Source organism: Lynx rufus, unplaced genomic scaffold (assembly GCF_022079265.1).
Source record: "Lynx rufus isolate CCGP_SWC_20201006 ecotype Redwood Valley unplaced genomic scaffold, mLynRuf1.p SCAF_8, whole genome shotgun sequence".
NCBI classification, from domain to species: domain Eukaryota; kingdom Metazoa; phylum Chordata; class Mammalia; order Carnivora; family Felidae; genus Lynx; species Lynx rufus.
Genome location: NW_025814896.1, coordinates 100391624 through 100418151, shown reverse-complemented (window position 1 = coordinate 100418151; position 26528 = coordinate 100391624). Strand labels below are relative to the sequence as shown.

At 48.0% G+C, this 26528-nt stretch overlaps 1 protein-coding gene across 3 annotated transcripts; it reads right to left on the bottom strand.

Annotated features, from left to right (window-relative positions):
* Window positions 1-197: 197 nt before the first annotated feature.
* Window positions 198-25634, bottom strand: ELMOD3 (ELMO domain containing 3). Of its 3 annotated transcripts, none has more exons than XM_047069693.1 (13): window positions 25575-25634; window positions 24201-24478; window positions 19542-19619; window positions 19026-19095; window positions 15034-15102; window positions 13950-14038; window positions 12800-12928; window positions 12376-12499; window positions 12001-12123; window positions 10260-10390; window positions 2027-2103; window positions 1630-1757; window positions 198-1155 (listed from the first exon to the last, which is right to left on the bottom strand). In XM_047069693.1, exons 2-13 carry the CDS (start codon window positions 24249-24251, stop codon window positions 953-955), a joined length of 1272 nt encoding a protein of 423 aa, XP_046925649.1. In that variant the 5' UTR covers window positions 24252-24478; window positions 25575-25634; the 3' UTR covers window positions 198-952. The 3 variants fall into 3 exon arrangements, with proteins under 3 accessions (XP_046925649.1, XP_046925648.1, XP_046925650.1); XM_047069692.1 differs by having other exon boundaries at window positions 25455-25628; XM_047069694.1 differs by lacking the exon at window positions 12800-12928 and having other exon boundaries at window positions 25455-25628.
* Window positions 25635-26528: the final 894 nt, after the last annotated feature.

Here is a 26528-nt window from a genome sequence, read left to right as displayed (position 1 = left end):
ACAAGAGTCAGGGCCACCTTGCCTACCGGCTAGAGTGTGCGAGGAGTCTCTGGGCCTGTAAGTATGAATGGATATCTATGCCCTCAGCAGGGGCCTGGCCAGGGCAGAGCACCCTTCTCTCCTGGAGCCCGGGACCGGTGCCGTCACTGGGCTGGAGCACCTGGCTCTACCAGGCTGGAGGAAAACACCTGGGGCCCTTGGCCTAGGACAATTCTTTTATTCAAAAACTGCCAATGTGTGAACCTCCTCCTTCATCCAGGCCAGAAAACCATCCTTGGTGGCAACCGCACACCTTCATGGGGTGGGGTTTGTGCAGTAGTGGGGTGCCCAGCTGGTGGGCAGTGGGGATGGGCGGCAGTGGAGACACCCAGCCGAAAGCCGATTCTGTATCCTCAACAGCGGGGCTGAGGCATGAGGAGACGTGAGGGTGGGGGGAGTGCAAGGCCAGAAACCCCAGAGGGGCCCCATATCAGCCTGGTGGAGGAAGAAGAGGAAGACCTGTTGCTCTGGTTCGTGCTGTCCCATTGGCTGCTGCCACTGCTCCTCCCTTCGAATTCTAGCCACAGGGTCCCTGTCCTGTGGGCACCTGGGGCCTGAGAGCCTGCCGCCCAGGGAGTCAGAATTCTGGCACCTCTGTGTGGGCATATCTTTCGATGTGCAGATATGTAGAACATCCAGGTAGGGCTTTCCTGCCTCATGATCCGTTCACTCACTGGGATTACCTGGAAACCAACTCTAAAGTAGCTCAATTCCAATTATGGCAAGTTCACCGTTCTGGAGGCAGGTCTGTGGGGAATGGGATGAGTCTAACTGTCCCTAATGTCTCACACGGGTGAGGGTCCTTGGATTCGCCAAGGAGGTCCAGCCGGCATACACTTGGCATAATGCGCCAAGTGCCCTTCCAAAGCCCCCGTGGCCCAGCAGCTGGGTCTTTCTGTCAGCCTCCGGTTGGTCAGATCAGCCGCGTGCCTTTGGATGAATGTGGTGGCAGGTCACACACGCCTGTGAAGGTGAGATCCTTGGAGTGAGAGGCTTGTGGCCCACAGCACTTCTGTGTTCCCAACAATGAGGCCTGTCCCTTTGACACTCCAGCCAGGTAGATTTCCAGGGTCTTGAGCAGCCGCCTCGGGCTCTTCTTGGCCAACACCTCCAAGTCTGGAACAGAGGAATGGAGAACAAAAGGCTTGAGGGGGCTGTGGGCTGCACACCAGTCCAGGCCTAGCAGCTCTGGGGGCACCCCCCAACCCAGACCCTGTGGAGAGAAGGGTGAAAGGGTCCAAGGTGGAGAGCTCTCCAGAGAGGGAGGCTGACGGACCAGGGAAGCCATGAGGAACTGCACATTCTACCTTGACCAGGGCGGTCTCGACTTTGAATGGTCAGTCCACCCGTTGGACCCAGCTTTTGATTCAGTAAATATGATCTGAGGTCAGAAAGGGAGGAGAGGTGGCAGGCTCCAGAGGGTGGGCTGATGGACACTTTGGGAAGCTGGAGTTTGAGAAAGTGTGAATGGGGGAGGGAGGGGGAGGGGGAGGGAACTGTAACCCAAACCAGTCTAGCAACTATCCTGGGGTCCCTGAACCTGGGGACCCTAGGAGTTCAGACCTCCTAGGTCAAGACAAAAGAGCACACCTTTGAGGACAAAGCCGGAGTCTGCGATGGTCTTCTGCTGAGTCCTCCAAACGTGTGCGAGGCGGAGGAAGGTGGCGGCGTAGAAGCTGTTCACCACCGGGATCACCTTTTGCTGCCGGTTGCACTCCCTACAGCACAAGGGCGGGGGGGCGGGGGGGGGGGGTGACCCGCCCCGCAGCAGACAAGCTGACAGCCAGGTGCCTCCTGCCCTCCATTCCCCCAGGGAGCCTTTCCTCAGGCAGCCTTCACCTCAGGGTAGGGTTGGACTCTGCTGGGACTGGACTCTGTTGGGGCTCTGGGAGAGGGGCTGGGAGAATGGGGCAGGGGGTGGGAGGGAACCAGGTTCTGCTGGGTCGCTCTCATCAGCTGGCTGGGGTTGACCAGTGTGGGGACTCACCTGGAGAGACATTCCTCCCTCAAGGCCTGGATTGCGATGCGGGTGATATTCACGGACATCAAACAGAAGGGGAATTGCTGGAATGGAGCGGGCACAGGGTCAGCGGCAGCCCGGCTCTTTACATGTTAGTTTCTACCGTTGCACATACCCAAGGACACCCCCTGAGGGGCACACACAGATCAGTACACTCCTTAGTTGGGAACAAGAGCCAAAGTCTCTTTATCCCATCTGCTTCCCCTAAGAAAAAGCCATTACATTATGATGCAGAACTGTGCTGTCCAGTAGGGTAGCAAGTAGCCACAAAGAGCGACTTAAATTAGTTAAAAATTAGAGGCACCTGGGTGGCTCAGTCGGCTAAGCGTCCGACTTCAGCTCAAGTCATGACCTCACAGTTTGTGAGTTCCAGCCCCGTATCGGGCTCTCCCAATCTCATCCCATTGAGCTTGGGATTCTCTCTCTCTCTCTCTCTCTCTCTCTCTCTCTACCCCTGCCCCACTTGTGCTCTCTCTAAATAAGTAAATAAACTTAAAATTCATACAAATTAGTTAAAAATTAAGCAAAACTAAAAATCCGACTCCTCGGAACACCTGGGTGGCTTAGCCGGTTAAGAGTACGACTTCGACTCAGGTCATGATCTCATGGTTCATGAGTTTGAACCCCATATTAAGCTCTATGCTGTCAGCACAGAGCTGCTTCAGATCCTGTCTCCTCTCTCTCTGCTCCCCCTGCTGGTTCTCTCTCTTTCAAAATAAATAAATAAATAAATAAACAAACAAACAAACAAACATAAACAAAAATTCAACTCCTTAGTTGAAAAAACACTGAACCCCCATGACACCCGAGGGTCTCAATCGGTGAAGCGTCTGACTCTTGATCTCAGCTCAGGTCATGATTTCACAGTTGAGATGAAGCCCCGAGTGGGGCTCGGCGCTGACAGCGGGGAGCCTAGTTGGAATTCTCTCTCTCCCTCTCCCTCTGCCCCTCCCCTATTCTCTCGCTCTCAAAATAAATAAGTAAACTTAAAAATTTTTTGAAAAACAAAACTGAAGTCCTTAGTCTTATTTGTTATATATAGAGTGCTCAATAGCCATCTGTGCTGAGTAGCTACTGTATTGAGCAGTGCCAATAAAGAACACTCCCTTCATTGCAGAAAGTTCTATCTGACAGCACTGAACCATAGAGGGTCTTCTGGCTCCGCAAAGATTTTTCTTGGGGTCTTCATGACATCTGGGCTCCAGATCTTGGCCTGGACGCCTGCTGGCTGTGTGTCCTTAGGAAGGCCACCCGAACTCTATGAGACTTAGCTTTCCCGTTTCTTAAAACCAAAAAGGAAATAACATTGAGGACTGTGCAGGAAAGAGTTAACGCACCAGACCTGAGACTGCTGTCCTTAGAAAAACCTGCTTGCAAGGGTGGCCTTTGGCTGGCACCTGGGAACTTGGATTTTGGGAGGGTTTCCACCATCCCCTCAGGATGACTCATGTGCCTTAACTGTACAAACAATGTGGTGTATGCTGAATATCTGCTTTTTCTCTGACTCTGGAATTTTGGTGTGTGCTACACAGAGGGTGTGTGCACGACTGCCCCCATAAAAACCTTGGGTACTGAATCTCTAGTGAGCTGCCCTGGCTGGCAACATTTCCTGTGCTGCATGATTCGACACTGGAGGAATTAAGTGTTTCCCGTGTGGTTCTACCGGAAGAAGACTCTTGGAAGGAAGCTCACGCCCGATTTCCTGTGGATTTGTCCCACGCACTCCTTCCCTTTGCTGATTTTCCTATTGCTAGACTAAATCATAGCTATGAGTGTGACTATAGGCCAAGTCCTGTGAATCTTCCCAATCATCGAACCTGGGGGGTGGTCCTGGGGACCTTGACAAAAGGGCCATGCTGGGTGGAGTCGAGTCACTATTCATTACAAAAACGCTATGAGATCGGTTTTATTACCTACAGTTCACATTTTCTATTATCTATTCCACAACCTACTCACAGAGTTATCGTCACGAGCAATTAGATTGCATATGCAAAATACTAAGCACAGTGCTGGCCTAAGGAAGTGTTAACAAATGTTCATAATTATCCTTTCCTCAACATGAGTAACTGAGGTCAGCAGCAATGCATTTATACCTTCATGTATTGCCTACTTAATTACCATATATACTCATATAAGATTGCTCCCTCCCTAGACTTTTTTCAATCTAAAAATAAACACGGGAACAAGAATATGGTAGCAACATAATTAATAGAGGATCGAAACCTAGTGTTTGCTCACTCTTGAGAACACTGTTACCGAGCCCACTTACTAAAAAGCAGTGAAAAACTGGAATTCAGATCTAAATGTCTCCTTTTCTTCAGCAGTTCCTTGGCCCCTGACAAGTGTTGCCTAGAGCTAAAATACTACACTGAGGCTGTGTTGAGGAACCGACTGAAAGACAGCGGAGGAAGCTAGACCTGGACATTTTTGTCTCTCACATTCTGGCTTAACCACCTTTGAATACTGATGCAAAGAAGACCGGATCGTCTTTTGTGGTGGCTGCTGACATGGCTCCATCCCTGGAGATTCAATTCAGTAGTCTGGGGAGGGGCCTGGGCACCTGCACCCCCCAGGTGACTCTGAAGTGAGCTGCCGGCTGACGACTGCTGCTATGAGGAGCCCACTGCTGGGCTGGCTGTCAGGAGGTGTAGGTCCCAGGCCCCACTTCACCACTTACTAGCTTTACCTCTCTGACCCTCACATTTCTCTGCCTGGAAAAGAGATCTACAAGGATCATCTCTACCCTACGTCTTTGCAGGCCTGTCATGTTGGCGGAATGAAACAAGGCATGGAAAGTGCGCGGAAGGCTATTAAAGTGTGTATGTGAGCAAGCATTACCATAAGGTGCTTCCTCGCCTGCCAGCAAGTAGCCCGATGTGCCCTGCACCCCTCGGTGTCTGTGACAGCACCCCTTCTCCGCATGGTGTGGGCTAAACACTTCCATACTGCTGGGATTCGTGGGAGTCTGCCCCCCTATGCCGGCATTTGTACTTTTTTGCCAGTTCCCCTTTAGCAGCATGTACCGTGGGTACGTGGGGCTTTACGTTTCCCCTCAGGAGAGAACAGGACCAGCTGCTGGCAGAGCTTTGGCCCCCAGCTGTTACTCTGATCTCGCACACGCCTCCTGGAAAACGGTGTTTTCAAGGTTCATAAGGGCTTGAAGTGAAGCTTTACTTTAAAATCTTGGCATTGCTTTTACTTCAAGGAATTTTAAAATAAATCTGGGAGGGACCTTAGAATTGTTTAGGCCAAGCCCCTTATTTCATAGAAGAGCAGGCTAAGGCCCGGAGAGGTTAAGTGACTTACATCATAGCCCCATAATAATACTGCGGACGGAGCCAGGATCTAGCTTCCTGAAAGCAGCCCTCTTATTAGGTTAAACTGCTGTTCCATCTTACTGGCCAACATGCATATTGTGGAGTAAACATAAATCCCCAGTAAGTTCCATAAAGGCCAGCCGGTGAAGGGATGAGAAACGGACTGGTCAAAGCAGTCAGTCTGGGTCCGTGCAGATCAAGTACCCAGTACTCTCTCTCTCATCCTGCTGCTCCCTCTGCCTGGGATGTCCCTCCCATAGACATCTGGATGGCTTGCTCCCTCACCTCCTTCAAGCCTGTCCTTAAAAACAAAATGAGGTATTCGGAGTTGGCAATACCCTCCACCCTGGCATCCATTTTCCTGTAGGCAGCTCTTACAACAGAGCTTTCGTACATCACAAGAAGGGAGACAATGAGGTCAGAGATAACTCATAGGAAATACCAATTAGCCGTGGGACCTTCAGCAAGTCATTTGGTTTCTCTGGGTCTCCATTTCCATGCCTCTAAAATGAGGGGCTGGATTGCTGAGGTACTCCTCAACCTCAAGAGAGGGGACCACGGCATAAGCTACCAGGTACGGTTCTCAAACTTAACCCAGACATTACCTCCCTGCATCGTGAAGACCACAGAACATGCCCACATTCTCACCCTGTGGGGCCCCCGATATATCTCAAGACCAGATACTTGTGAAGTCCCACTCTTGCCTCTTCCAGTGTTTCCTGGAACAGACAGGCATAAGTGAAGCCTTAAAATTTAATGGGTGCTTTTCCTCCCAAAGATACAGAGATATTCAGTAGACATCAGAAATGTAAAACTGCCCCAGGGGCGTGTGGGTGGCTCAGTTGGCTAAGTATCGGACTCTTGATATTGACTCAGGTCATGATCATACAGTTTGCCTCAGGTTCTGTGCTGACAGTGTGGAGCCTGCTTGGGATTCTCTTTCTCTCTCTGTCTCCTCTGCCCCTCCCCGCTCGCTCACACACACACACACACACACACACACACACACTCACACTCACTCTCACTCTCTCTCTCTCTCTCTCTCCAAATAAATAAATAAACAATTAAAAACAAGAAAAAGAAAGAAAGAAAAAGTGTCCCAGTGGCAGGAACCATATGATAACTTGTTTTGTATTCAAGAAGTTTTGGATGAAAAAAGGGATCCACCTAAGACACACATATACACACACTAAAATAAAATAAATTAAAAATTAAAAAGGCATCTACTTTACTAACAGTTGTGTGTGTGTATGTGTATGTGTGCCCTCATGCACACACAGATATGTATTCAACTGACTTTAAAAACATAAGATGTATTTATGTATGTATTATTACACATAAGATGTATAACATGTATTTTTACTCACGGAAATCAATTACGTTGAGGGGCACTTGGGTGACTCAGTCTGTTAAGTGTCCGATTCTTGATTTTGGCTCAGGTCATGATCTCACAAACCATGAGATCAAGCCCCGTGTCCACGCTAACAGTGCAGAGCCTGCTTAGGATTCTCTCTCCTTCTCTCTCTGCCCTTCCTTGCTTGCTCTGTCTCAAAATAAATAAACTTCCAAAAAAATTTTTTTAAGTTATTTTGATAACATTCACTGAATGGCTATTGCTTGGTACTTTACATAGTTTATCTCTAACTTAGAATAATTCTGCAGGGTTGGAATTACTTTCTCATTTGACAAGAAGGAAGAAATTGAGATTGTGAGAACCACAAAACATGGCCAGCCACACTGTTACTGCAACAGTCTGTTTTGGCAACTCAGGCCTGCCCACCTCCAACCCTCTAGGGTAAGATGATCTGATGCAAGTGTTGCAGGTCTGATGCTCAGCCACTGTTCTTGGGCTCCCCTCCCTCAGGCAGTATCAAAGCACACCACCTTCCTGCACCAGGGCTGGGACAGGTACACTCGCCTCCGTAGACCTCCCCTATCAGGGCTGGGAACGAACCTGTAGCACATGTGTGTATTCCAGGCTCTGTCCACAGAGAGGGCCTGGAAGCGTCAGAACTTACTAGCAGTGAGAACACCTGGCTCATATGGGGAAAATACAAGATGAGACCAGAGCATTTTCTGCAGTCCAGAAAGCTAAATAGCGTTCAGAAAAGGGCACAGGTGCCCACCTGAAAGAGCTCCGAAAATGGCCGAAGACCTTGAAACAATGTGAGCAACAAAATAAGTAACGATACTATTGGGATATAACCCATAGAAAAAGATAAATATCTATATACACTGATATAAAAACAGAGTATTTGCGCAGTCTCAAAGTATCTTCCCCAAGACAGTTACTAATTACAAAGGGGAAAATAATAACTCTACAGTGTAGAAACCTGGCAGACACCTTAACCACATGATCAAGGTTAACCTTACCAGCAGTAAGACATGTTGGCATTACGTGCTCCTGAGCTGAGGCACAGAGAAGGCCACTGCTCTTTTGTGGTGCTCTTACCAAAAATGCATAACCTCAATATAAAATTTGTATGGCGGAGCGTCTGGGTGGCTCAGTCGGTTGTGTCTGACTCTTGATTTTGGCTCGGGTCATGATCTCACGACTTGTGAGATTGAGCCCCATGTCAGGCTCTGTGCTGAGCTTGGAGCCTGCTTAGGATTCTCTCTCTCCCTCCCTCTCCGCCTCTCCTGCACTTGTGCTCTCTCTCAAAATAAGTGAATGGACACTTAAAAAGTAAAATAAAATTTGTATGGCAGACTGAACCCCCCAACCTTGCTCTCTCTTTTCTATTTCAGTTGATGGCCACTCTATCTTTCTGGTTGCTCAGACTAAAAAATCTTTTTTTCTCACACCCATAATCAATCCATCAGAAAAATATGCTGGCTCTCCTTCCTTCCTTCCTTTCTTTTTTTTTTTTTTTAAAAAAATTTTTTTTTTCAACGTTTATTTATTTTTGGGACAGAGAGAGACAGAGCATGAACGGGGGAGGGGCAGAGAGAGAGGGAGACACAGAATCGGAAACAGGCTCCAGGCTCTGAGCCATCAGCCCAGAGCCCGACGCGGGGCTCGAACTCACGGACCGCGAGATCGTGACCTGGCTGAAGTCGGACGCTTAACCGACTGCGCCACCCAGGCGCCCCTCTTTTTTTTTTTTAAAGCAAACTCACCCTGCAACATGGGCCTTGAACTCATAACCCCAAGACCAAGAGTCACATGCCCTTCCAACTGAGCCAGCCAGGCACCCCAACTAGCTCTACTTTCTTAAGCCCATACGCTCAAGATCCCATATCCAGAATCTGACTACTTCACAACACCTCCTCTGAAAACACCCATCATCTCTGACTGGATTATAAAAGCCCTCCCTACAGACTATTCTCAACCTAGCCACTGAGAGGATACATTTAAAAATGTTGAGTTGCATCATGTACTCCAGGTTGCTGAAAACCCTCACTTTATTCAGAGTAAAATCAAAAGTCCTCATCATAACCTACCAGGCCCTCTGCCATCTGGTCCCCGTTAGCCGTATGACCTCCCTCCCGACTGTTCTCCTGGGCTCCTTCCACTCCAGCTGGTTCCCTGCTATCCCTTCACATGCCAGACATACTCCTTCCTCAGCACCTTTGCTCTTGTCACTCCCTCTGCGTGGAGTGCCCTCCTCCAGGTGAAAGGCCAACACCTTCACCTCCTTCAAGGTCTAGTTTAAGTCCCTCCCTCTCATGAGAGCTACCTTGAGCACCCTAACCTTACCCTACTTGTTCTTTCCCTTTAGCACTTACCACCTTTGGGCATACTTGATCATTCATTTACATGTTAGTCTCACTGCCTTGTCTTCTGTGCTAGAAGGATCTTTGCTTTGTTCTCTGATGTAATCCAAGCACTAAGCACAATAAGTAGCATAGGGAATGCTGAATAAAAATTTGTTTCGTGGGGGCTCCAGTCAGTTAAGCTCAGTCAGTGGAGTGTCTGAGTCTTGATTTCGGCTCAGGTCATGATCTCACAGTTTGTGAATTCGAGCCCCGAGTCAAGTTCTTCACTGACAGCACAGAGCCTGCTTAAGATTCTCCCTCTCCCTCTCCCTCTGCCTTTCTCCTGCTCAGTCTCTCTCAAAATAAATACATAAATAAATAAGTAACTTAAAATTTTTTGTATAGTGAATTCCATGTTCCATGCATCTGGCATAGATGAATGGCAGGAAACAGGTCAAATTTGTTTTCTAAAATGGTGGGATGGTGCACCTAGATGGCTCAGTTCATGGAGCATGCTAGTCTTGATCTTGGGGTTATGAATTTGAGCCCCAAATTGGGTGTAGAGATTATTTTAAAGTAAAATCTTTAAAAAAAATAAACAAAACAAAATGGTAGAACTACCACCTTTTACTACCTGGGAAAAACGTGAAACCTAACTCCAAAGAAGGCTTGGACAGACCGAGGGCTACAGGAAGCCACTTCTGGCCTGTCAGTAAGACCATGTGTCACCTGACCCTCACAGGCAAATCTCCTCCTCTGGGGCACATAAAGGCTAACTCTTCTCCTTTAGGGTCAGGAGAACCTACTAATACTGTTGAAGGGATTTCCTCAGGGAGGACAATGAGTTGACACATTAATATCATAGCTATGCCGTATACAACCTCATTTAATTTTCCCAACTATCCAGCTGAAGTGTTCGTGATTTCCATTCTATGGATGAAAAAAACCAAGGCTCTGAGGAGTTAAAGCACTTGCTTGAGACACAGGCTAACAAGTGATAGAGCTCAGATTCCAGCACAGGTCAGGCTGGCGGGGGAAGCCTGGTCCTGGTTTGGCCCCAGTTGTCCTGAGAGCCCTCAACCACTAGAGACAGCCCCCGTGAGGCTCTCCTGATAGCTCAGGAGCACCATGCACCCGGATCCTGGGTCCACAGCCCTTTCTCTGGCTTCCCAGCAAAGCCCCACCTGGATATGGTGACGAGACAGGCGGAAAATCTCCTGGGCCATCAGCAAAGTCTTCGAGTCCATCACCAGGTACAGCAGGTGCAGGAGGGCAAGGAAGCCTGCTCCTCTCAGGTCTGTGGCCGGATTCGCTCCTGCAACAGAGATGAGGACATGGAGGGTGACGGCGAGCAATGCCAAATGAGGTCCCTCCTCCCGTGGGCTTCAAGGACTTGATTACCTTTGCTATAGGCCAAGTGGGGAGTCTGGACTTCCATCCCTGCCTGACTGTAACAAGGTGCCCCTTAGTTCCACCAAGGTAGTTTCAGCAAACTGGGAGCTGGGAGTGAGCCCCCATACCCTTGCGATGTCAATGAAGTCTACATGGGACTCCTGTAATGAGTCATGTAATTTGGTACCTGTGCCCCTCTTAGCCAGTGGCATCAGCGGAGGCCGAACAGGGTGCCTGGGTGGCTCAGTCGGTTCAGTGTCAGACTCTCAGCTCAGGTTATGATTTCACGGTTCCATGAGTGAGTGTGAGCCCCATGACAGGTTCCGCACTGCCAGCAAGGAACCTGCTTGGGATTCTCTCTGTCTGTCTCTCTCTCGCGTGCGCGCTCTCTCTGCCCCTCCCCTGCTCATGCTGTCTCTGTCTCTCTCAAAATAAATAAATAGACTTAAAGAAAAAAAGAGTACATTTATCTTGATGAGCACTGAGTACTAGACGGAATTGTTGAAACACTATTATTATACACCTGAAACTAATTTATCACCAGCAGGACTACTTTAGAAAATGGCTAAAGGAAGTTCTTGAAAATGAAAGGAAATGATAAAAGAAGAAATCTCAGAATATCAAAAAGGAAGACAGAGCAATGGAAAGAGTAAACATACAGGCAAATACAGCAGACTTTGCTCCTCCTCTTGAGTTTTTAAAATTGTTTGATGGTTAAAACAAAAATCGTAACACTGACATGATTTTCACTGCATATGGAGGAAAATTTTAAGATAATTATATTATAGATGAGGGAGGATAAAGGAATTTAAACATATTGTCAATGCCAATGGACCAAGTAGTTATAGGTACGTAAAATTTCCCACTTATTTTATTTTCAGAGAAAGAGAGAGAGAGAGAGAGAGAGTGAGAGAGCATGTGCACACACAAGTGGGGAAGGGACAGAGAGACAGGGAAAGAGAATCCCAAGGGCTTGAACCCACGAACCGTGAGATAATGACCTGATCTAAAATCAAGAGCAGGGATGTTTAACTGACTGAGCCACCCAAGTGGCCCTAAAACTTCCTTTTTAAATGAAGACATTTTCCTATTCTATATAAATGTAACTTGATACAATTTTGAAAAAAGAGTTGTATAATCCCAAAACAGCTGAAATCACTTTGTTTCACTCAAAAAATAAAAGAGCATAAAGCAAAATTTTTATCTGTGTTAAAAGGAATGAGGAAAAAGAAAACACTAGATTCCAAATCCTATCACTCTGATGCTTTCTGTCTCACTTAGAGTAAATGTTTGACAATGGCCTGTAAGGCCACAAGTGATCTTTTCACTTCAGTCACACTCCTTGCTATTTCTCAAGCATAGTGAACATGCTCACCTCAGGGCCTTTGCATTTCCCATACCCCCTTCCTGGAATGCTTCCCCCCAAGATATCCAGTCTCAGGGTGTTGGCATGATAGAAGAAGACTGTCTGGGCTCTTGCTCTAGTGGTGGAATCAGGGGTCAAGGAAAAGATGAACCATTCCTGTCTCTTACCCTGAAAGCCCAGATCTTCCCAGTGGTCTCCGTAGAGGGCACAGTCAAACTTGGAGCCAGTCAGCTTCTTATAGATGGTCTGGAGGACTCGGCCATGCATTGGGTCTTGGTTATCCAGGCCACCTACCCAAAAACACATCCCGCACCCCCCGTTGGATTGCTGGCCTCTGAAGGGATGACTGAGTGTTTCTCAGAAAATGGTTGACACAAGGTAGATCTGGACTGTACTCGTCACTGTGTTCTCCCCCATTTTCATCCCGCGGCTCCCGCTCTCCCCCACAACATGGTACATGAAAGACCTCTGGCTTAGCCTCAACAACAGGTGGGCAAACAGTGCTCTCTGCCTGACCACAGATGCAGCACCCCTGTACTCACACTGAGCAATGGTCAGGACCAAGTCCCTTTCTTCACGGAGGCCCTGGTGGAGCTTTGGAGGCCCGAAGAGGCAGTGCCGGAGGGCAGCGAGCCCAGTCCTTCGAATAGTTGGCTGAATTCTTTTCTGGGGAGGAAATCGCAGGCAATGAGCAGAGGGCTGAGTTCACCTGCTTGTTTGTTTATTTATTTATTTTTATTTATTTATTTTTTTAATTTTAGGGAGAGAGAGGGATAGCATGAGCAGGGGAGAGGGGCGGAGGGAAAGAGAGAATCCCAAGCAGGCTCCATGCTCAGTGCAGAGCCCGATGCAGGGCTCGATTCCACAACCCTGGGGTCATGATCTGAGCCGAAATGAAGAGACGGACGCTCAACCAACTGAGCCACCCAGGCGCCCCTCTGAGTTCACCTGCCTTAATAAACTGACCTTTAGGATCAGTACAGGGACTGTTCTTGCAGAAAGAAGTAGCTCCCCCAACGACCTGGCTGGGCTGTGGGCCAGGGAAAGGGGGTCGAAGCTGTGAAACACCTGCTCAATCTCTGGAGACAGGCTCTTCTGGCCCCCAGGATATTTGTGAGTAGGAAAGAGATATAGGCATTATTAGCCCGTTGTCTGCATTTGCTCCTCCGGGTTTCTCCAGAGCTACCTATTCCACCGACCACCAAGGAGGCTAGAGATGGCTGACGCGGGGACCCCCGCTTTGGTCTGACAGAAGCCAGGCCAGGTTCCCCGGCAGGGCCGCTTCCCCTTTTGTAGGTCTGTCTCTTTCTGGAAAGGACATAAATTATAAAGTCTCGCAGGTCCTCTCAACTTCCAGGGTGAGGGAGCCAGTGGGGAGGCGTGTTTAGTGGGGGCTTTTTTGGAGCCGGACACCTGAGGGGTAGCTGGAGCGTTCTGTCCATACCACAACCAGCACCTCCTAAACCAGGTCGTGCTGACTTATGCCTCAAGGGCCACTGCAGCAGGTATTAGAATTTTCTGGTTTTGGTAGCTTCTGGCTCTCTGGGTCCTAAAAACCAACCTGATTCTTGTCTTTGCAGCCTTTCTTAACCCTGGTTTTAGGTTGAAGATCTGCAATCACAATCCTCTAAAATTACTCGTAGTCACTCAAGATGCCCCAGAAAGCCCTCGAGCTTTTATTCTCCTCAATGTTTTTAAAATTCTCCTCAATGTTTTAAAATCCTCACATATTTTTAAAATTCTCAAATCACTTCTGGTTGCCTGAGGGAACAGAAGATTTTCCTACAATGGCCATGGATTACTCAGCTTTCTAGACAGGATGCCTTGCTTCCCTAAGGAGCTATCTAGCATTTGATTCCAGAGGAAGAACAGGGAGCCGCAACACAGACCTCTGTATGACAGGGCCATAAGAACTCTGGGGCACAGTCCCAAAAAGGCCACTGGGGTCCTGTATGAAGCATGGGTCCTTAGCTACCCCTGATTCTGTGCTCTAAGATTTCTTAGGTGAGGTAGGGTCCTCAACCGGAAGCTTCAATCTAGCTTGCCCAGTGTGGGATAGAAACCTGGCCCCTGGGAAGAAGGTGCTTTGCCTGAGACCCCAAAAGTACTTTCATACCTTGAAGGAAGAGAGGTCCACAGTCTGGAAATGCTGCAGGGCTTCATTGAAGGAGATTAGCTGCCCAGGCTGTTCTGAGCTGGCCTGACCTATAGCAAAGGGGAAGACACTCCAGGATTTATAACAGTAGTCATTCCATCAGCGAACATTTACTGAGGGCCCTCTGGTTGTCACCTCTAAGCCAAACGCTGGCCTTCAGTTGCAAACGTCAGATACCTACAGCTAAAACCAATTCTTTTTCAAGGGGCTACCATTATCTGCTGGGCCAGCTCCCTTTTAAGACCAGGCTGTTCAGAGGCCTGCTAGGCTGACCTCTGCAGCTGAGTAGGGACAGATCTGACCTGCGGGGGGGGGGGTCCCTAAATTCCACTCATCTGTGAGGAGGCAACTCACTGACTGGAGTAGGTGCCCCTGTGGGAGCATGCCAGGTCTGTTTAGGGCCTTTCCTAACTGCTACTTTGCCCCTTCTCACACCCTGTATGTGAATGACCCCCTTTCTGTCCTTTGGTACTGTCCACAGGGAAGTAATTATCAGTTAGCAAATATAGGTGATGACTGATACAGTCCATTGTAATGACTTTTCAGGAGCCCCAGGGAAGCTCAAGCCAGGTATGGGTCCCAGTTCTATCCTCTTATAGCTCCATCCAAACCTGTCAAAAAAGGAAGTGAGACCATTTTCACCCAGCCCTCAGAGCCATCCAGCAGGTGGCTTCAGCCCCTATCTCCAGAGACCTCCCCGTACAGTGAACAACCTTAGGCAGGGACCCTGGCTGCTGGCCTCCATCCTTCTGCCCAATCTCATCACCCTGCAGAAGCTGACCCTGGCCAAGGTCCTCCCTGTCTTCTCTCAGGTGTGAGTGGATGGCAGCCCTTTCCCCATGGCATTCGTTCCCATTTCCTCCAGAGGCAGAATGTCATCATCTCTGGATTTGGGAAGATGTTTTATTCTATGCCAAAGGGCTAAAATGAAAATGCTCAGTAATTGTCTCCTAATCTCAGAGTCACAAAAATGTTAGCCACACATGTGGGTGGCACCCTTCCTAGCAGCTGGGCTGTGTGGAGACAGTGCCGTTCCCGCGGTTACCTGTCTCCGTCCGGATGTTGTCCACAGCTTCCCATTCTTCTTGGGCTCTGAGCACCTCCACACTCACAGCTGTAACAGTGAGAAAGGGAGACCCTCTGAGATCTAGGTATGTCTGGATCGCTGCTGCAGCCCCCGCCTTGGTTGCCTGTCTTGGATCTCATTGCCCTCAGGTACCCTCTCCACACGGCTGCCAGCGTGAACGTTCAAAAAGGCAGCCCCCTTTGATGTCAGCCCCCTGCTCAAAACCCTCCAGGGATTCTCCATAATTCTCAAGATAAAACCCAAACTCTTCAGCACAGCATCTAAATACGTTCACAGTCTGGGTCTCTCTTGTATCTCTAGCTGTCCCGTAGGGCATGCAGAATCCCTCCACACCTCCCACCTTCGGTGCCTCTGCACAGACGGTTCTGCCACCGCAAAGTCAGCACCCCAGTTAACTCTGATGCCCGCCCTCACCCACACACCTTCTTTGACTTCATTAAATCTGGATTGGGAGTCACTCCTCTGTAAAGTCCTGACACCCAGTGCTCGTCAGTGCTGGAATGGTCTCTCCCACTACACTGGGAGCTACATGAGGACAGGGTTCTCCAGAACCTAGCTCAGTGCCTGACCCAGGGCAGGTGTTCAACAAATGTTTGCTAAATGAATGAAAGCACTGGAAAAGCAGGAGAAAACAAGCAGCAAGATAGGTTCTCTATAGCCACCACCCAGCCCTTTCTCCAAACCACAGCTGTCACTCTTTAGCCCAGACTGCTGGTGGCACGTCCTGTCGCGGGCTTTTCCCATTTGCGAGAGAGGAAATCAACAAATAATGGAGAAAAGAGAGACACTTGAGTCCAAGACCCCAAATCACGACCCCTCCAGCCCCTACCTCCAGTGGTAAAAGTGAGGGGGCAGCTCCTCTCGGCCATGCAGTCTTGACTGAGGATAGCACAGGACAATTAACTGTTTTGAAAATATACTTGCTAATAAAATAAAATCAATAAAATGCTACCAGAAACTCAAACCACTAACAGATATCGAGGAAGAGAGAGCTGCTGGGAAGCCATGGAGGGCTGTTACTGACAGCACACTCCAGAGCCAAGTGCCAGCGGGCACTTTCCCTCTGCCGCTCCCCAGCGGTGCTTCCGTGGGCGAGGCACGGACTATGTGCCATCACTTACTGCCACGAGGAGGGGCGTGACTCCTTAGCTTCTCAGGGCAGAATGTGGCCCAAAGATGGGTACTCAGTATGTGTCAGCTAGTATTACTGACAGTCCTGGGTTCAGGTCCAGGGGAGCAGTGGGTAGTGGCAGCAGGGGACATGGGTCTGGATTTCTAGGAAATTCAATCTTTCCAGCCCCCGTCTGGAGTGGACTGGGACCCCGAGCCTCAGGGCTCCCAAGCTAGATCACTTCACCAGGATACAGAGTGCCTGACCTTGGATGGTGAAAAAAATAAAACTTCCTTCCAGCATGCTGGACCCCAGGGAGATGCAAAGGAGGGAGAAAGCGGTTGAACAAAGAGAAGAGTGGAGTGGCAGTGGGGACTGCTCATTATGGTGCTGACGAGGGCCTCGTCACCCCTCACCCTCACCAACGCCCAGCTTCACGGACTCTTCACACCACAGGCCCTCGTTCCAAGCAACTTGGTCAACTTTTCACCCCACATACCCTCACCTACCAAGAACTTGCCAGAAGCTTGTGAGTCAGGAGGAGAAACCTCACCAGGAAGGTGTACGAATCTGCTGAGATTGCAGGTTGGTCAACAGGAAATATAAGGTCCCAGCCGGCAACTGCACTCCGGTGCCTAAACACTGGGGACAAATGTCCAAGGCACGCAAGAGCATCTCCTCCCCTTCCTCTTGGAACCAGGGAGACTCCTCCTCCATCCAAAGATGATCCTGACATTAAATACTAATGCCCCCCTGACTAACAGAAAAAAGTGGAGGCAAAACACAAATCTTCAGGATAGTGAATGCAGCTCACATTAGCACAGGTCTTTATCTTTCTTCCTCTTTCAACTGCCTCCTTTATTTGGGCTCTCTTTCACTTACACAGGAAACAGCACTGCTGAGTTAGTAAGCTTGCTTATCTATCTATCTATCTATCTATCTATCTAATTTTTAAAGATTTTATTTTTTCAATGTTTATTTACTTTAAGAAGTTTCTGTCTTAAGTTTATTTATTTTTTAAAATTTATTTTGAGAGAGAGAGAGAGAGAGAGCACGTGTACAAGTGGGGGAGGGGCAATGAAAGAGGGAGAATCCCAAGCTGGCTCTGCACTCAGCACAGAGCCCAACACGGACCTGAACTCACAGAACGTGAGATCATGCCCTGACCTGAAATCAAGAGTCGGACGCTTAACTGACTGAGCCACCCAAGCGCCCCTAAATGTTTATTTTTGAGAGAGAGAGAGGGAGGGGCAGAGACAGAGGGAGACAGAGGATCTGAAGCAGGCTCCACGCTGACAGCAGAGAGACTGATGTGGGGCTCGAACTCACAAACTGCAAGATCATGACCTAAGTCTAAATCGGACGCATAACTGAGCCACCCAGGCGTCCCCAAAATTTTATTTTTTTAAAGTAATCTCTATACGTGAGGCTCGAACTCATGACCTCAAGATCAAGAGTTGCACACTATGTCTGAGCCAGCCAGGTGCCTCATAAGCCTATCAATTTAAATGAGCTGAGAGCAATCTGGAAGAAAAGTGTAATCATTCAATGCGATTAAAAATATCTGGCATATAGCTGCCAGTTGTACTGAAATATAAAATATTTTAGCATTTAAAGCAAGATGTCTAATAAATGTTAGGTTTGTCATCACACAGTGAAGATAAAATTCTGGGTTTTTTAAAATGTTTGTTTTTGAGAGAGAGGGAGAGAGAGACAGAGTGTGAGTGGGGTAGGGGCAAAGAGAGAGAAGGAGACACAGAATCCGAAGAAGGCTCTAGGTTCTGAGCTGTCAGCACAGAGCCCGACATGGGGCTCAAACTCACAAACCATGAGATCATGACCTGAGCTAAAGTCGGACGCTTAACCAGCTCAGCCAACTAGGCACCCCAAAATTCTTTTTCTTTTTTAAATGTTTATTTATTTTTAAGAGACAGCATGAGCGGGGCAGGTGCAGAAAGTGGGGGACAGAAGATCCAAAGTGCGTTCAAACTCATGAACCACAAGATCAAGACCTGAGCCGAAGTCAGATGCTCAACTGACTGAGCCACCCAGGTGCCCTGTTGAAATTCTATTAGAAGAAACTTCATAGATCTCCAAATAGTTTTTCTACATTAGAATATTTTTAGCAAGCCCCATATTTCTGGAGATTATATTTTCAGTTTGCGGAATTTAAAGATGACAATACAATGAGCACTTACGACAGATTTATAGTCTATGTGCTAAGCACTTTACCTTACTTAGCTCACTTATTCCTTACACAATTCCTGTTACACAGCAATTCTGTCTGATGCACGCCCAGCTTCATAGATGAAGTAAGTAAAGGTTAGAAGGTTAAGAAACGTGGCTCATGATCCTATAGCTGGTGGGCAGAAGCAGCACTTAACCCAGAGACATGGGATTCCAGAATTGGTGTTCCTCAACTATGAGTGGGCATATCTGTGTCATAAATCAGCAAGTGAAATGAGCTTTAAATACAGTACATGAGAGAATCATAAAGCTGATAAAATAGGATACTTTCTCTAAGGCTTTTCACATGCACTGAAATCATTTTATTGTCACAGTATCCCTCTGAGGATAAAGGAGGCATTGATATTCCCACTGTAGACACAAAGATGATATGACTTGCCTAAAAGTACACAGTAAGCCACGAGCAGAGCTAGATCAGGACTCAAGCCTTTGACTCCTAATCCAGAGTTGATTCTAATTTTCCTTGAAGAATGATAAATTTATCAAGTTGTATAGGACAAGTAGTGAAAGAAGTGCAAATGATGAAGAATAGACATGGGGAGCTCTGACTTGGGTCCCACCCAGGCTCCAAGGGCCCTGAAGGGGACCTTACCACCTGGCTCCCATCCATTCGCTTCTGCGGTCAGGGCCCGGAGGATGCCATGGTTCTTCAACTCTGAGATCTGTAGGGGCAGCTGACCTTTAGTGTGAGGGCGAATCCACACCCCTCCGTCCACACAACCAATTCCCACCCTTGGAACTGGAGACCAGAAGGATGGGTTGATTAAAGCCAATCTTAAAAGAGAAGCACATGGAAAACTCCCGCTCTGAGGTACAAGTTGCGTGATGTGGGGACAAGCATGTGCTCTCCTTGAAGAGTAAATAAAACTTCACATCACTCCATTGAGACTGTGGTGTGCCTTTGGTATTCCCACTGCACTTTACAGTCTGCTTCACTAGCGCAATTATCTTACTGGCTAGAGGCTGTTTTGCAAGTTTGTGCCCCACACCTCTGCTCCTAAGTGTGAGTTCCTGGAAGCAAGGTCTGTGCCGTGCTGTGTGCCCGGCACCACAAACTCGCAACAAAAGCCTGCATTGGCAGGAGGTACTGGAGTTGGGTGATACGTACAGGAATTCCTCTGAAAGCCTGAAGAACACTGTTTTCCTTGTCATATGGTGGAGGACACACAGCACACACACTTTCAACCTGTAAGACAAAGCAGAATCAACCTCTTGGGCACATACAGGTCTTCCAAAGTTGACAGCTTATTTTTTTTTTTTTAATTTTTTTTTTCAACGTTTTTATTTATTTTTGGGACAGAGAGAGACAGAGCATGAACGGGGGAGGGGCAGAGAGAGAGGGAGACACAGAATCGGAAACAGGCTCCAGGCTCTGAGCCATCAGCCCAGAGCCCGACGCAGGGCTCGAACTCACGGACCGCGAGATCGTGACCTGGCTGAAGTCGGACGCTTAACCGACTGCGCCACCCAGGCGCCCCCAAAGTTGACAGCTTAAATGTCACACCTTTTCACAATACCACACGCACAAAAATGGCTGAACTCCTGAGAAGTCGACTACAAGGAACACTGTAAGGGAAAACTTCTGCTTCATCTGGTTTTTTGGTTTTTTTTAAAATTTTTTTTAATGTTTATTCATTTTTTGAGAGACAGAGAGAGAGAGAGAGACAGAGTGTGAGTGGGGGAGGGGCAGAGAGAGAGGGAGACACAGAATCTGAAGCAGGCTCCAGGCTCTGAACTGACAGCACAGAGCCCGATGCGGGGCTCGAACTCGCAAACTGAGAGATCATGACCTGAGCCGAAGCTGGATGCTCAACCGACGGAGCCACCCAGGCGCCCCTGCTTAATCTCGTCTTAAGAAAAACTGCAAAAAGCTTAGTTAATGCTATCTCGGATTTCTTGGCTCCGTGAAACATCTCAGGGCTCTGAGTAAGTAAAGCTCAGTCAGGCAGTTCCCTTACCTTTGGCTAAACCTTGCCCCATCAGAGTGTAAAAAAAACCACTTGACCAACTTTTGCAATTCAGATTACCAATACAGGGCTAATTTTACTAATAATGTTGGAAATAAAATCCTACAAATCAGTTAGGGAAAGAAACCTGACCCAGTAGAAAGATGGGCATGGATATGGACAGCTTACAGAAAAGGAAACACGAATAGTTCCGAAACATACAAAAAAAATGCTCAACCGCACTCATAAGAGAAAGGTCAGGGGCACCTGGGTGGCTCAGTCAGTTAAGCAACCGACTCTTGATTTCAGCTCAGGTCATGATCTGATGGTTCGTGAGCAGAGCTTGCTTGGGATTCTCTCTCCCCATCTTTCTGTCCCTCCCCCGCTTGTTCTCTTGTTCCCTCTCTCAGAATAAATAAATAAACTTTAAAAAAATATGAGAAATGTCAAATAAAACTACTCTGAGATTGGGGTGCCTGGGTTAAATGTCCAACCTCAGCTCAAGTCATGATCTCACAGTTCATGAGTTCGAGCCCTGCATCAGGCTCTGTGCTGACAGCTCAGAGCCTGAAGCCTGCTTCGGATTCTGTGTCTCTCTGCCCCTCCCCTGCTCGCACACTGTCTCTCTCAAAAATAAATAAACATTGGGGCGCCTGGGTGGCTCAGTCGGTTGAGCATCCGACTTCGGCTCAGGTCATGATCTCACAGTCTGTGAGTTCGAGCCCCGCATCGGGCTCTGTGCTGACGGCTCAGAGCCTGGAGCCTGCTTTGGATTCTGTGTCTCCCTCTCTCTCTGCCCCTCCCCCGCTCATGCTCTGTCTCTCTTTGTCTCAAAAATAAAAACATTAAGAAAAAAAAATTTTTTTAAATAAAAAATAAAAAAAATATACATTAAAACAAAAAATTTTTTAAAAAATCTACTCTGAGATAATATTTTTCACTTATCATATCAGCAAATATCAAAAAGTGTGATAACACGCTGTGTCGGCTAGCGAACTAAGTGTTAGAACACTCTGAAGGGTAAACTGTTTCCATCCCTACAGCTTGATAATATCTGACAGAATCAGATACACTTTGTGCATTTTAGGTCTGCAACTGCATTCTAGGAATTTACCCAATAGATATACTTGTCCGTGTGCAAAATGACATGCTTATAGCACTGTTCACAGTAGCACTGTTCGTAATGGCAAAAGGCTAGAAAAACCCCAAATGCTCACTAAAGGACTAGCTAAACAAATGAAAGCACATTACCTCAACGAGATCCAATATAGCCATAAAGAAAATGAATAAGAAAGTACTTTGTGGACAATATGGAACGATCCACGTGATATATCAAGTGAAAAAAGCAAAGGGCAGAGTATATATGCTATTTTACCATGTGTATTTTCAGAAAATACACAAATACATTTGCTTCGCTCTGCCAAGACGTTGTCCAGAATTACACCCAAAGAAGCAGTGACTTGGCCTCCAGAAGAAAACTGGGTGGCCGGGGCACAAGAGTAGAAGGCAGTTTTTTCACTATAGATACATCCTCCGTGCTTTTTGGAGTCTGAACCATGTGAATGTGTTATTTTCTCTAAAATAAATAAAAGAGGGGCGCCTGGGTGGCTCAGTCGGTTAAGTGTCTGACTTTGGCTCAGGTCATGATCTCGCGGTTTGTGAGTTCGAGCCCCGCGTCGGGCTCTGTGCTGACAGCTTGGAGCCTGGAGCCTGTTTCAGATTCTGTGTTTCCCTCACTCTCTGCCCTCTCCCACTAGCATTGTCTCTCTCTCTCAAAAATAAATAGACATTAAAAAATTTTTTTTAAATAAACACAAGAAACTAATTAAAACTAGTAAAAAAAAAATCAGTGCTTTTGTCAAAGCTGCAGAATTCCAGCTTATTCTGTTACTCTAATCCTTCTCACATACATTTGCCAACGACTACTCCTTAAACAGAGCTTTGATTCCTTTATGACGAGGACACAGGAATGGCTGTCGAAACACACCATGGCTGAAAAAACTCTTCCGTCGCTGGCCTCATGATGCCCCCTCATGAATTTTTTTTTGACAGCATTTACTTATTTATTTTGAAAGACGGGAGAGGGGCAGAGAAAGAGGGAGAGAATCTCAAGCAGGTCAGCCCAGCCCTGACACAGGACTCCACCCCATGAACTGTGAGATCATTACCTGGGCCGAAATCAAGAGTCAGCTCCTCAACCAACTGATCCACACAGGTACTCTGATGCCTTCTCACTGTTATTGCCCACTTCGCCCCCGTGAACACCCTTGCTGTAGTTCCTCTCGCCTCCATCCCTCTGGTTGTGTGGGTTTCCTCCAGAATATGCTCCTACCGCCACCTCTTGTGTCCTCCGGTCCCTTTAAGATCAGTTGCATCTCCTCAAGGTGGCCCACCTTACCCACTGGGGCCACACTACAAGGGTCTCTCCCCTTCTCTCAGCCCTGCAAGCCAGTCCTGTGGGCGGCACAAGCTCCCTGCCAAAGGCCCGCATGATGAGGAAACAGCTCTTCTGAGTTGCTTCCTCAGGGCTTACAGTACGACAAACCTGCTTACAGCCAGAGTCTGGACATTTAGACAGGGACCCGGGCTTAGGATTCCTGCTACGAGTGCCTGCTTTGCTTTTTCTGGGGCATCTTTGAAAATAATCACTTAGAGTTGAGCCCAAGAGAAGTCAGTGACCTCCACCTTATGAGCAATAGGGGTACTTGCTCATGATCTGGTACTGAGGACCACCCTTACCTCGGCTCCCTGCCCACTCTGCACATTCACCCCTGCCACGTTTTTGGGGTCTGTAAGTAGTAAGTCTTATGACTCCTTCTTTGTGAGTATGCTGAAATTGTACCTAGAGTTTTTTTCTTGTTTTAATGTTTATTTATTTTTGAAAGAGTACAAGTGGGGCAAGGGCAGAGAGAGAGGGGGACAGAGGATCTGAAGCAGGCTCCGTGCTGACAGCAGCGAGTCCAATGCAGGGCTCCAACTCACAAACCGTGAGATCATGACCTGATCTGAAGTCAGACATTCAACCGACTGAGCCACCCAGGTGGCCGGTACCTAGAATTTTTACTTCCCCCCAACACAGTCTATCTTTAAATCACACTCTGCTGCTTTGAGTGGAGGAATCTTCTCTTATACTTCTTTCCTGTTTCTGACACCCATTAGCAGAGTATTTGGCACAAAATGCGTTCTCAAAAATATGTGATGATTCATTATGCTGAACAACTCTCTGTAGGGGTATGTGTACTCAGGATTCATTTCATCCTTCCTTTCCCTCTCCAATTCAGTCCCTTCCAGTGGCCAAAGGCTTCTCTCTGTAGTAGAGTAGAGAAAACCTTCCTGGACTCCCAAAGCAAAGGCTTTATCCCAGAGGCTAATAAATCCCACAGGGTCCCTGTAAGACCATTTCTGGACAAGGGAGGGAAAAAGGGAGGTAGAGTCAGCTCCCAGACTCACAAGTCATCACCCTGGACTCCGAGTCCTGAGGATAATCAAGCCAAAGCATATGTGTGGCAAAGGGTCAATACAGTAACAAACTGATGAGTCACAAATACCTTGGGGGATTCCTCATTGAACTTCTTCTCTCACCCAAGCAAATCCAAAACAAAATCCCATGACCCACTTAGAACATAAGCTACCAGCAAAGGCAACTGACCCAGAGGTGAATGAATAGAAGCTTCTCCTAATAGAACAAAGAACATTATAATGAAAGTTTTCCTGTAACATTTCTAAAGTTCTACATTCTAGTGATACATCCTCCGTGTTACCACTATTAACAATATATCCCCAACCAACACCTTCTTCCCTAAATCGAAGTACTTGCTTACCTGTCCATCTCTTAATTCTTTCTCATGGAAAGAGCAAGAGTTTTCATTCATGATTCAAAGTCATTTGTTAAGTGAGCTTTGTCCTTGGGCTCAGAAAGGAGTTTAATAAGGATTAGAAATATGGAGAAAGCCTGACACCCAACTGTTCCGCCTCTGCCTTCCTTCTTGGCAGTCATTCAGACTAAGAGTAGGAAAACAGTCCCTGTGTGCCATCACCAGGGTGTGGGAGGTTTCTGTCAGTACTGAAAGAAGTCCCTGAAGTCTCTGAAGTCTCAGCACTGTTAAAAAAAAAAAAAAGAAAGAAAGAAAAAAGAAAAAAAAAGAAAGCTAGTTTCATCATTCGGTAAAGCCTCTGTTAAGAAAAATTGACTTTAAAAATTTTTAAGCAAGAAACTTACTCTGAATAAATCAGCTGCTTTAGCCAAATCCTAACTCTTACTATCCGTGCCACCCGATGACAAGAAGGGGATGGTGTAGGAGTCTGAGGGTTGGATTCTCAAGTGTCCAGAAGGCAGAAGCACCACTGTTAAGTGGTAGGGTCAGTTCTAACCATGAAGTCACTGGGATTTGGGGGCAACTTATCAAAGGGTGGCATCCTGGTGGGTGGTCTTAGCTGAAATGCTTAGGCTTTGCTTATGTCTCACACACGGGTTGGGTCTGGGGGCTTAGAATACTAGGCCTGGTTCCTATGATGATAGAAAATCAAAATCCAACACGTTGCCTTGCCAGTGAACGCCAATATGGTACATGTTAGCCAGTGTGGCTAACTCTAAGGCGGTCATCCTACAAGCCAGCCTTGGGAAGGGGGCTGGACAGGCCCATAACCTACCATGGAGGAGCTAGACATCACGGATGCCTGTTACAACAATCTGGATCATAGGTGGGCAGACAGTCCACCACTGACTGACAATCACGCTTCACAGATGTGGGTAACTTAGGAAGGAGGGTGGCCTCTCTTTGAAGTCAGCTCCCCACTGTGGGAACATGATCCGGATTCCCTAAGAACTGGCTGCCAGTAACAAACTAGAATCTCTGCCAAGATGCACTGATTCCCAGCACCGAGAATGGGAATATTTCCTGGCTATTGGGCTGGACGTTTGGGTAACTGTAATTAAGGGGGGAGGACAGTGTTCGGTGGTCATGGTACCTCAGGAATTAGCTCTCTCTCACTGTATCCTCTGGGGTCTCAGCATCTGGTTCCCTTTCCTTTCCCTTCTCCTTGACCTCCATGACACCATATAACAAAACACTCACACATCAGCCGACGCTGGGAAGGTGACAGGCAGGTATGGTAAGAGCGACATCAGGCAGCCTCTTCTGTTTCTGTGTATGAAATGAATCAAGAAGCGTAGAAGTATGACCAGCTTTACACACCTGCTAGTGCCTCAGGTCTGGCTGGAACTCTGGGGGCTTCAACAGGTACAGTTAGTATCTGTATCGGAGATAGAAAAGAGCAAAAATTCTGTCAAATAAGCAAGTAATGCAAGTTAAGAAGTCACTCCCAGCAACATTAGGCTAGTTCCTTATAGTTGGGCCCAAGGAAATGGCCTTCCTCTAAGGACGGATCCTTTACCAAATTAAGGATCTATGGTGCACCCACTTTAGGCACGGAGCTACATTAAGGGATATGATTTTCAAACTTCCTGCTGGAGCTTTCACTCTCTGAATAGGTATTTAATACAGTAACTGGGTCCATACGTTAAATACAAATGACCACGTAGGTCTGACAGTCCTTCTTTAATCCTTTCATCAGGCTTGTCGCTGGCAGCTCCCCGACCCTCACTACCCCACGGAAGGAGGGTAGGTGCCGTGGGGCCCCAACCTGCGGCTTGGGGGCGCCTCCAGGCCCCCGCCGCAGGCAACGCCATCCACAGGGCCGCCGCGGTCGAGGGCTGAACGATTGGCCATCGCGGGATGGGGATGGGGTGGGGGCACAGGGCTGGGTGCTCGCCGGCTGCGTCTCGCGATCTCAACAGGAATCTCACTCCATCAAGAAACCCCGCCAGACTGGGGCTGTGTGGATTCCGGACGGAAACCTCCCCGCCACTAGGTACTGAAAACAGGTAAGCAACTTGCCTCGGGTCATTCAGCGAGCCCTCGGCAGAGCGCGGACCAGAACCCAGGCATCCTGGGTCCCGGGCGGGATTCTCTCTCGGGCCTGCAGCTCCCAGGCTGGTCTAGGTCCGGGACGACCATCTCCACTCCCCGCGTCCTCCGCAGAGTTGGGGGATCGCGGGCCGCGGCCAAGGCTCCCGGGCCTTCCCAGTCTCCGTCAGCCCCGGCCGCCCCTCCCCGCGCGTGCGCACGGCGTCCCGGCTCAGCCTCCGG